The sequence below is a fragment of the Aquarana catesbeiana genome, linkage group LG04 (genome assembly GCF_042186555.1).
Source record: "Aquarana catesbeiana isolate 2022-GZ linkage group LG04, ASM4218655v1, whole genome shotgun sequence".
NCBI classification, from domain to species: Eukaryota; Metazoa; Chordata; class Amphibia; order Anura; family Ranidae; genus Aquarana; species Aquarana catesbeiana.
Window position 1 is genome coordinate 581,365,213 of NC_133327.1, and position 12,247 is coordinate 581,377,459.

Genomic DNA, 12,247 nt, shown 5'->3' on the forward strand with positions numbered 1-12,247 from the left:
TGATTGCAATTATGCCTGCACCGCGTGTGAGAAATAACTTGTAAATATGACAATTTAGTGAAGAAAAAAAAATATATAATTCTTAATTTTCCAAAGCATTGTGGGGAAAAAAATTCACTATGCCTCTTAATACCTCAGACAGTCTTCTTTCCAAAAAGGGGTCATTTGGGGGGTTATTGTACTGTCCTGACATTTTAGGGCCTCAAGAAATGAGATCAGTGCATTAGGCCATCAGTGCATTAGGATTGATACATTTTCAATAATGCGTAGCAAGGCTTGTAGACTCTATAACTTTCACACAAACCAATGATCATACACTTATCAGGATTTTTTTTACCAAATACATGTGGTAGAATACATTTTTGCCTAAATTTTCGACAATTTAATTTTTTTGGTTTCTTTTAAAAGAGAAAGTAGAAAACTTAGGGGTTTTTTTTTCAAAATATTCGCTCTTTTTTCGCTTATATCACAAAAGATAAAAAATGAAGTGGTGAATAAATACCACCAAAAGAAAGCTCTATTTGTGTGAACAAAATTATAAAAATTTCATTTGGGTACAGTGTAACATGACAGAGTTATTGTCATTCAAAGTGAGAGAGCACTGAAAGCAGAAACTTGGTCTGGGAAGGAAAGGGGTGAAAGTGCGCAGTATTGAGGTGGTTAAATGAGGAACCAAGGACTTTTTATACTGTTTTATGTCGCCCTCCCCACCGTGGAACACCACCACCCATGGATCTTCCACTACTTCTTTTTTCGTAATTTCCTTAATAAGATGAAGTATCTTTTTCCAATATTCTTTAATTTTAGGTCAATCCCACCACAGATGGGTCATTGTTCCTACCTCCTTACAACCTCGCCAACAATGTGATGGTGTATTACTCTGAAATGTACTTGTTTTGTCTGGAGTTGCATACCATCTCGCCAAACACTTGTAGTTCATTTCTGCAGTTCTACTGTCTACTGCCGAGCTATGAGCAAGTTTCAAAATTTTTCCAATAATTTTCTTATCCCGCTTTGTCCCCAATTCCCCCTCCCATTTTCTGATGTATGGCAGTATCTCCAATTCTTCTGCCCTCAACAATATTCTATACATTTTTGAGATAATATTCCTTGAGTCCTCTACGGAGAACAGTTGTTAAAGATGGTTAGATCATCTCCAGATCTAATAGGTTGAGGTAAATTTTTAACAAAATGATTCAACTGGAGGTACCGCCACTCAACCATCCCCCGTGAAAGCTTATTGTGCATTAATTCCTGTGTTGGGATAATTTTACCTTTTTTAATTATATCTCTTAATTGTGTTACCCCCTTTTTTAACTAATCTCCTCCTGTGCTATTTATTCCTGGTGGAAAGTATTCGTTATTTTTCAGTGCAATTAAAGGTAAATTATATTTATTTATCTAAAATTCTATACTGTGGGGGATTCCATATAATACTTCCCAATTGTGCCTTACTAAGTGTTTTCTTTATACTAACCCATTTTTTTTCATTATTTTCTTTAGCCTATTCTACCACTCTAGACAGCACTACTGCTTTGTAATAATTTAGAATGTCAGGAACAGCTAAACCCCCATTCGTTTTTCCCTGTTTCAACATTTGAAAAGAGACTCTCGTTTTTTTATTTTTTCAAATTAAATTCATTAACAACATTTTTAACCATAGCCCAGGGTATGTCTATGTGTCACTGATGAAACAATTTATGTCAAGCTCTATGTTAAGACCCTTGGGGGCAATCACATCCACAGAATAGATCCAATGGGTTTCACGTTTAGATAACTCTCGGATGCGATTTATGCCCTTCCAATGGGACTGGAGATGTTCAACCCCCCAAAATTCCAATCCCGTCGGGTCACTATTATTTTTTTAATTTAAAATGTAGTGAGACGTTATGATCCTTATAGCCTATTTTTATGTTGTTTATGTATTCAGCTATTCTCACCCGTAATAGCCTTTTTGTACGGCCTATATAGATTAAACCGCAAGGACATTTCAATGCATACACCACAAAGGTGCTGTTGCATGTAATGAATTGTTTAATCCCGAAACTGCGATTATTAATCGGGGAAAGGAAACTATCAATTCCTCTAAGAGGTCTGGAGACCTCCCTGCAGGCAAAAAAGCCGTTGCGATCCAAAAATGTCGGAGGACGTTTAGTAGGGTCAATCACTTTCTTCACCACTCTGTCTCCACTCTGGTTTTTCTATAAATGAACTGGGGCTCAGAAGGTAATACTGAGGTGAGTTTCTTATCTAACCGGAGTATATGCCAGTGTCTTCTGAAGATCTCCTCCACTTCCTTGTATTGAGTATGAAATTGGGAAGTAAAACCCCACTCTTTATTACGATTTTTTTCTGTTGGTACTACCTCAGAACCCACCGGCCGTGATTCTTGTAAGCATGTAATTCTAGGTACTTCAGCCACTTCCTCCACCACCTTCTTCAGTTTCTTCGGGTCATATCCCTTGGCTTCAAATCTCTCTCTTTCTTCTTACTCTCATAATCTGTCCTTTTGGGATATTCCGGAGCCATAATGGATGATGACCACTTGAAATGGGCAAATAACTGTTCCTGTCTGTTTTTTTAAAATAAACTCTTGTTTCGAATTTGTCGTTCACCCTATAAATGGTGACGTCCAAAAAGTTTATTTCTTCTTTATGCCAAGTAACTAAAGGGGAATGGAAGACGTTCTAATCAGAACGGATATCCACAACCCAACACCTATGACATACCCACACACAACAGGTTTCAGCCCCTGCAGGAATATCGAAATCAAGAGAATTATGCTAACAATCACCCACACCCCCGTCCTTTTTTATGGAGAGGAAGGGGTCGCTCGTCCAGAGGTCGGAACCAACCCCCACGTGGAGGGAGACCCCACCCGTGGGTTCAATACAGGGACCAGCAACCCCAGATCAACCCCAATACCCCATATTGGAAGACTCAACATCCGCAATGAAAGAGGGACCCTCCGCAATACCCACAATCAAAGGAAGAAAATGTTGTGGTTGCAGAGCAGGATCTAGGACCCAAAAAAAGAAGAAGGGAGTCGGAGTAGAGGGCATCTTCAATCTGACTGACAAACAACTAACACACAAAGAGATGAACATTCTGAACATTCTGGCTTGAAAAAAACAATGAATAAGTTTGATGTCTTCATTGACAACCACAAATATATTAGGAAGATAAATATTAAAAAGTATTTTTTGGGATGCACCCCTAATATATCAGTGGTAACTCATAAGCCAGGGGAGGTGGTCAATAGTGGTCTTAAAAATAAGTCCCTATTTAACCCCCTCAACAATCCCAACCATCAAGTTGAGGTATTCAAAGGGTTAATACTACGAGATCTGGAACATCAGAAACCCAATAAACAAATGAATGTAAGGCATATCAGTGAGGGGATTACCATGTTGGAGAAACGAAAAGATATCATCATAAGACCAGCCGATAAGGGGGGTGGGGTCGTAATACTCTCAAAGGAGTTCTATCATAACCAGATTATGGAGATGCTCTCAGATGAAGTAACATATAAACGTCTGAAGAATGACCCCACCCTGCCCTATAGGGGTGAATTGGATATTCTAGTACACATGGGTTCAAAAAGCGGGGTACTAACGGACAAAGAGAAAAGGTTCCTGTTACCTACCAGCAGTCGGATCCCCACGCTCTACACCTTGCCGAAGATTCACAAAGACCCCTCTAATCCTCCAGCAAGACCTATTGTCAACACTATTGATTCGGTCTCTGCTAGATTGGGTCAGTATTTGGACCGGTTCTTGCAGAAGAGTGTCACTAATACCCGTTCATATATAAGGGACACTAATGCCCCATACACACGCTCGGATTTTCCGACGGAAAATGTGTGATAGGACCTTGTTGTCGGAAATTCCGACCGTGTGTAGGCTCCATCACACATTTTCCATCGAATTTTCCAACACACAAAGTTTGAGAGCAGGATATAAAATTTTCCGACAACAAAATCCGTTGGTCGGAAATTCTGATCGTGTGTACACAAATCCGACGCACAAAGTGCCACGCATGCTCAGAATAAATAAAGAGATGAAAGTTATTGGCCACTGCCCCATTTATAGTCCCGACGTACGTGTTTTATGTCACCGCGTTTAGAACGATCGGATTTTCCGACAACTTTGAGTGACCGTGTGTATGCAAGACAAGTTTGAGCCAACATCCGTAGGAAAAAAATCCATGGATTTTGTTGTCGGAATGTCCGAACAAAGTCCGACCGTGTGTACTGGGCATAAGAATTTTTTTAATTGTTTGCAGAATGTGAGCCTGATAGGAAGAGAGCAGGCAATCTTGGTCACAGCCGACGTATCCTCTCTTTAGAGCATCTCCATAATCTGGTTATGATAGAACTCCTTTGAGGAAAAAAATCCATGGATTTTGTTGTCGGAATGTCCGAACAAAGTCCGACTGTGTGTACTGGGCATAAGAATTTTTTTAATTGTTTGCAGAATGTGAGCCTGATAGGAAGAGAGCAGGCAATCTTGGTCACAGCCGACGTATCCTCTCTTTACTCCATCATACAGCACGATGATGCCTTATTGGCGCTCAATTGGGCCCTTAGTCAAAGAGAGGATCTCCCCCACAACCAAAAGATTTTCCTTAGGAATGCCTTGGATTTCTGCCTTAGTTATAACTATTTTTGGTATGACGGTACATTCTACTCACAACAAAGAGGCGTTGCGATGGGCGCAAAATTCACACCCAGCATAGCCAATTTGTTTATGGCGGAGTGGGAGGATAAGACCATTTTTAGAGAACAAAGGCCGGAACTTATATTTTACAAACGCTTCATTGATGACCTGTTTTTTATCTGGAATGGTACATCTGAGTCGTTAGGAGCATTTATACAGGCCCTGAATAGTAATAACAACAATATTAAGCTTACTTCAGAATGGCATAAAGAAGAAATATACTTTTTGGACGTCACCATTTATAGGGTGAACGACAAATTAGAAACAAGAGTTTATTTTAAATAAAACAGACAGGAACAGTTATTTGCTCATTTCAAGTGGTCATCATCCATTATGGCTCCGGAATATCCCAAAAGAACAGATTATGAGAGTAAGAAGAAACTGCTCTGAAGATACACAATTCTGGATTCAATCTAAAGTCCTTACAGAGAGATTTGAAGCCAAGGGATATGACCCGAAGAAACTGAAGAAGGTGGTGGAGGAAGTGGCTGAAATACCTAGAATTACATGCTTACAAGAATCACGGCCGGTGGGTTCTGAGGTAGTACCAACAGGAAAAAATCGTAATAAAGAGTGTGGTTTTACTTCCCAATTTCATACTCAATACAAGGAAGTGGAGGAGATCTTCAGAAGACATTGGCATATACTCCGGTTAGATAAGAAACTCACCTCAGTATTACCTTCTGAGCCCCAGTTCATTTATAGAAAAACCATGAGTTTTGGAGACAGAGTGGTGAAGAAAGTGATTGACCCTCCTAAACGTCCTCCAACATTTTGGTGATCGCAACTGCTTTTTTGCGTGCAGGAGAGGCAAAGCCTGCAGGGAGGTCTCCAGACCTCTTAGAGGAATTGATAGTTTCCTTTCCCCGATTAATAATCGCAGTTTCGGGATTAAACAATTCATTACATGCAACAGCACCTTTGTGGTGTATGCATTGAAATATCCTTGCGGTTTAATCTATATAGACCGTACAAAAAGGCTATTACGGGTGAGAATAGCTGAACACAAACAACATAAAAATAGGCTATAAGGATCATAACGTCTCACTACATTTTAAATTAAAACATAATAGTGACCCGACGGGATTGGAATTTTGGGGAGTTGAACATCTCCAGTCCCATTGGAAGGGCATAAATCGCATCCAAGAGTTATCCAAACGTGAAACCCATTGGATCTATTCTGTGGATGTGATTGCCCCCAAGGGTCTTAACATAGAGCTTGACATAAATTGTTTCATCAGTGACACATAGACATACCCTGGGGTATGGTTCCAGTTTCTTTTTATCACAGTGTAATGTTTTATTATAATGAAATTTTGACTCCAATATGATCATTTTTTTATATATAGATGTTTTGTGTACATATGTTTACATGTGGATTGTCATATGTTCATATATACATATATACATTTTAGATATACAATTTTAATATATATTTATTTTAATATTCCAACATATGTTTATCAGGTGCAATTTGGCGTATGCGATTATTCAATACGTGCTAGGAAATCGCTATGCAGTTTTTATCTTTATTTATAGGATAAGCAATGTATGATGTAAAATTGCTAGACAATACATTTATTTTTCCAACATATGTTTATCAGGTGCAATTTAGCGTATGCGATTATTCAATACGTGCTAGGAAATCGCTATGCAGTTTTTATCTTTATTTATAGGATAAGCAATGTATGATGTAAAATTGCTAGACAATACATTTATTTTTCCAACATATGTTTATCAGGTGCAATTTAGCGTATGCGATTATTCAATACGTGCTAGGAAATCGCTATGCAGTTTTTATCTTTATTCATAGGATAAGCAATGTATGATGTAAAATTGCTAGACAATCCTTGTTTACTGAAAACTTTTATATTTTGAGAGTGAATATTTTAATCAGTTTTAATGAATACCGAAAGTGTGCTTGCTCAGTGATAGCGCTGCGGATCAATGTCGGCGCTGCATACACTGAATGATTGCAGGTATTCAAGGTACTTGTTTTTTATGCATTAGGTCATCTTCCACTAGAACCGGTATTGGCATGCTTAATACGACCTGTGGGAGCAGAATGTCCGGATGATGTTATTTCACGCATTGCTGACAGTATTTAGCATTAGGGGCGGGGATGTGTTGTGTGAGTCATCCGGGCGTTTGCTTCTGCTGATTGGTTGTTCCGCCTGCCACATATATAAATACCGGCCTCCTTTCTGGTGTGTCACGCCCTCAGAAGTCGTCCAGGAAGGGACGAAACGTTAGGGATGTGTCGCACAGGAAATGACGCATGCGCTCCACCAACCGAGAAACCAGGAAGCGTGTGACTGTGGCTACACGTTTTCACGACTGGAGGAAGCAATCAGGCACAGTGCACTTTGTTATCTTTGCTCAATGTTTATTAAATTTTGGTACACATGGTTTTAAGGGGATGTTTGGATGGTTTAAATAAAGATGTTTAGCAGTATCACGCTATGTGAGCATTTTTGTTTCTTCGACATATCCTATTTGAACTACTGGGAATAATACTGACATCTGCAGATTTACTACTATTAATCAAGGCTTTTATTGATCTGATTTCTGGTGAGTGAGTTTTCATTGGGGACCCCAGCACGTCGTGTATCGCTTGGTGAAAGGATTACTACCCTCACAGAATACATCTTGACTATTTATTGGTGGGAATCTGGCTATCAGATCCGTGTTAGATTTAGATTAAGAAAGAGACCCTGTTCAATTGGGGTGCACAGCGCTGCTGCAATACTGAAGAGACACTTTATATATTTATAATTGTGTATTTATATAAGTTCATTAGACCAGTCCGGCAACAGTGGCTCTTGTATTTCCAATTTTTTGCAAAAGTCCCCAAGTTCATCAGAGAATCTGAGCCTAGCAGATCTTCCGTCTTTCGACCCTAGGAGACAAGCCGGAAACCCCCAACTGTACTTTATGTTCTGTGTCCTCATCTGTTCTAAGAGGTGTTTTAGAGCGCGTCTACTGGCCAATGTTTCTGGAGCCAAGTCCACAAAAACGTGGATCCCAGCGCCCTCATATTGCAAGGGGGTTTTTCCCTCTTAATTTTACCCAAATTCTGTCTTTATCTTCATAGAATCTGAATCTCACTATTATGTCCCGAGTTCTATCAGCCCTGATAGTATCTAATCTTCCTACCCGGTGTACCTGTTCGATATTTGGAAAATCGTCTAGGCCCACATCGAGTACTGGGCAGAAAATTTCCCATATGACTTTCCTCAGGTCTTCCCCCCCTTCTTTCCGGTACCGAGCGGATTCTAAAATTCTGCTTACTGTTTCTGTTTTCTTGGTCTTCTAACCTGTAAAGGAGATTTGCTTGATTTTGTTGTACGCTTTTAACTTCTTCTTTAAGGACACAAAGCTCCAGGGCTTGTTTATCAATTATTTCCTCCGCCGTCTCTATTCTAACCAAGTTTCGCAGATCGGTTCTCAGCATATTTATCTCAGTTTTTATTGAGTTTTCCAATCTCTTAAACATTTCCAGAATTTCTCCTTTTGTGGGGAATTGGGCCTCGATCCTTTGATCTTCCAATCTAGTTATTTCTAGTTCGCCTTCGGTTGTTAAATCATCTCTAGATTGGTTTGAGTTAAGTTCTCTCCTCTCCTCCGTTCCCCTCTTCTTGTCTGCTTTACCTGACTTTGGGGGCACTGAGTTGGTGTTTTTAGGACTAAGCCCCTGGGCCAGGTACTGTTTAATTGTACTCCCCGAGGCATTGTCTTTTGGGGTTTTAGGAGCCCCCCCCCAGCGGCTTTAGACAACGATTTACTCATGGTAAATTAATAGACCCCCAGCGGTCCCAAAAAGCTAGTAGGCTTTTTAATTCCGTACACAGATTCTAGCTGTCCTTGGCGCAAGATTCCTATTCGGGACCTGTCCTTTTCCTCCTCTCTCCTCCTCTGTCCCCTCCAACCTCTCCTTCCTTTAATGCCTGGAGGGTCACCGGGGGGTGTTACTATTGCAAAGTTTCAACAATTCAACATGTAACTGCTCAGCTGGCCCTCCCACCGGCCATCCTCCGTTAAGTGAAGTACTCCGAAATACCTTTAGTGGAACCAGGGGCGTAACTAGAAATAGCAGGGCCCCATAGCAAAATGTTGTATGGGGCCCCCCTGCAAACAGCCCCCCCCACAGCTGCCCTAGTGTCAATGCAGCGTGACCTGTGCCACATACAGCATGACCTGTGCCCAATACAGCATGACCTGTGCCCCATACAGCGTGACCTGTGCCCCATACAGCGTGACCTGTGCCCCATACAGCGTGACCTGTGCCCCATACAGCGTGACCTGTGCCCCATACAGCGTGACCTGTGCCCCATACAGCCTGGTCTGCCTGTGCCCCATACAGCCCCACCTATGCAGAGGAAGAGGCAAGTCACCCGGATCAGCAGAGAGCGGGATTGCCCGCTGTAATAGCTTTCATTTAAATTTCCTGTCTTCCCGGGGCTCATCGTCACATAGCCCCACCTCTTGGCCCGACGCCTTTGATGACATCACATGTCCCGCATTGGATCGGCGTTCTGTCTATGAAAGACACCGGGCCAAAAGGTGGAGCTATGTGACGTGAGCCCCGGGAACACTGGAAGTTCTAATGAAAGCTCTTACATCGGGCAATTCAGCTCTCTGCTGATACGGACAGCTCGCCTCTTCCTTTCCTCTCTCTTCCCCTGGCTGGGAGACTGTGCGGGCGGTGCTCTTATCCTCACTGGGCCCCAATCGGCTGCGGGCCCCATAGCGCCCGCATGGGTCGCTATGGTGGTAGTTACGCCCCTGAGTGGAACTCATATACAAGAGTAGAAACATGGAAAACAGCATACACAGTTCATGAGCATACCTTCGTGTTCTGATCTTCCGCACTATGGGGTTAAGCCCCCGTATTAATCCTCTCTTACCTACTTCTCCAGGAGTATCGGACATCCGCACTAGACTTACTGCATAGCCTCTTGGTGGTGTCTTGGGGGTTTCCGTTTCAGTGATGCGGAAGCTGTCCGCTCAGCCCTCTCTTCCATACACCACTTCAGTTCAGGGTGGGTCCGAGACGGAGCCGCTATGGACGGGATCCAAGGAGGGGGTGGGTGAATGCTGGAACCGCTCAGTATGCCTCGCCACCCGCACAGCACGGTACTTGACTCATGCTCCGCCGTGTGGGTCGGCACCTCCCGAGCATCACAGAGCCAAAATGGTCCAAGCGGGAGTCGTCCACAACCACGGCTCCTTTCCCCCCCTTCACATTCCCGCTGTAGCTTGTCTGCATCGACGCCCGCCGACCAGCACACTCAGGTTCCTCCCTCCACGTCTGATGCCATCTCACATCATCCCCTCCTCACCCCCAGTATTTTCTAACTTAACTGTGAAATTACCATTTTACATCCTTAGAAAGCCTGAAGGCGGTGATTGGTTTTCAGGGTCCTGTACACGGCTAGGCTCCCAAAAATTCTCACACATGTGGTATCCTGTATTCAGAAGCAGCGGAATATATTTTGTGGTGTAATTTCACATATGCCCAGGGCATGTTTGAGCAATATATCATTTAGTGACAATTTTGAACAACAAAAAAAAAAAGTTTGTCATTTTCCCGCAACTTGTGGCAAAATATAAAATATTCCATGGACTCAACATGCCTCTCGGCAAATAGCTTGGGGTGTCTACTTTCCAAAATTGGGTCATTTGGGGGGGGGGGGGGGGTTTGTGCCATCTTGGCATTTTATGGCCTTCAAAACTGTGATAAGTAGTGAGGAGTGAAATAAAAAATTTACGCCCTTAGAAATCCTGAAGGCGGTGCTTGGTTTTCGGGGTCCTGTACCTGGCTAGGCTCCCAAAAAGTCAAACCCTAGTTTGCAGACGCTATAACTTTTGCGCAAACTAATAAATATATGCTTGACTTTTTTTTTTTTTTTTTTACCAAAGACATGTGGCTGAATACATTTTGGCCTAAATGTATGACTATAATTGAGTTTATTGGATTTTTTTTAATAATAAAGTAGAAAATATCATTTTTTTTCAAAATGTTCTGTCTTTTTCCGTTTATATCGCAAAAAAATAAAAATCGCAATCAAATACCATCAAAACAAAGCTCTATTTGTGGGAAAAAAAAGGATGCAACTTTAGTTTGGGTACAGCAGCATTGCATGACCGCGCAAATACCAGTTAAAGCAGTGCCAAATTGTAAAAAGTGCTCTGGTCATTGAGCAGCCAAATCCTCCGGGGCTGAAGTGGTTAATAATAAATCATATGTGTGCTTTCTAATAAAAGTACTATAGTTTTTTTCCCCTTATGAGACATAATTATTTATTTTTTATTTTAAATGAACAGAGACATCCCATGATCACATTAATCACACACATAGCAATTCACAAATCTACTATATAACTACAAACGTAAAGATGACACAGTGCTTCACAAAAAAGCGTTCACAATACACATTATATATTCTTTTAATTAAACTGCTCATACAGTAATAATAATAAAAAGGAACATACCGGCCCCCTTGTGAGCATCTAAGCTGGTAAACTCAAGTGTCCCATTGTGGCCTTTTCTTGGGTCTTCTTTATATTCTTTGTGTTTCCCATCAGGGCAGTATCTGTAAGAAAGTCCATAATCTGCAAGATAAACCTGGAAGACAAGAACAGATAAATGAATAATGCTTTTGTCCTTTGGAAGTATAACCTTTATAATTAAGCCTTAAGAAACTTATAGGTTAAGGACAAGCTTTGATCTACATTTTATTTTAAGCCAAATGGTGCCTTGAGATAAAGTGTGCACTTCTGGGGGCTATAACTGTTACCCTTCCACTTTAAATCCTTCCCATCATAGTCATATCTTCTTCCTGAATTTAGCCATTTCTCAGTTTTTTTCCCCTCTTTATCTCTCAAGCTTTCATCTCTCCAGGTGGGTATCTACACTTCATAAACTGCAATGTGTCTTTTATGTGTCCTCTCCGTTTATATCTTAGAAGTTTTGCATGCCACTAAAAAACTCTATGACATTACAGTGTTTCAGTTAATTGTACAAAGGTTTGAAAAGTTTGGAATTTTTAGTGTACAAAACCACCAAACATATAAGTACTGAAAAAAAAACCAAACTGAATGTTCCATGTAAGCAATAAAATGTTTAAGCGTTCGAGAAAAACCTAAAGTGTTACTAAACCCAGGACCCTGCATTCAGTATATCTGGTCTCCCACAGTACACAGAACACGGACATGCACATATTTTAGTAAATATAAACTGCCTAATATCTTTTCTCATCAGCAGTATATAGCAGTCTTGGGACTTCTATGAGTGTTCGGCTGACCCCTTGTTAAAGCTTGTAGGAGGAGTTTTCATTCTCCTCTGACTGTCCTAGGAGGCTGTATGACCCCTGACTCTGTCTGGACAGTGCTGATCATATGCACCCACCAACAACAAACCACAAAAAAGCTCTCTAGCAATACTATAATGCTATCAGAAGATGGTTTGTGGACAGTAAAAGAAGGGAGGATCAGAGAAGACAGAAAATGAAACAGCATATTTACACA

At 41.2% G+C, this 12,247-nt stretch overlaps 1 protein-coding gene across 2 annotated transcripts in view; it reads right to left on the minus strand.

Moving 5' to 3' along the window:
• The window catches only part of VRK2 (VRK serine/threonine kinase 2), a 205,847-nt gene that overhangs the window by 129,474 nt on the left and 64,126 nt on the right, over window positions 1-12,247 (minus strand). For both annotated transcript variants that reach the window (XM_073628115.1, XM_073628114.1), the window contains exon 8: window positions 11,213-11,345. In XM_073628115.1, the coding sequence (XP_073484216.1) occupies window positions 11,213-11,345 (133 nt within the window). The remainder of the gene's footprint in view (window positions 1-11,212; window positions 11,346-12,247) is intronic.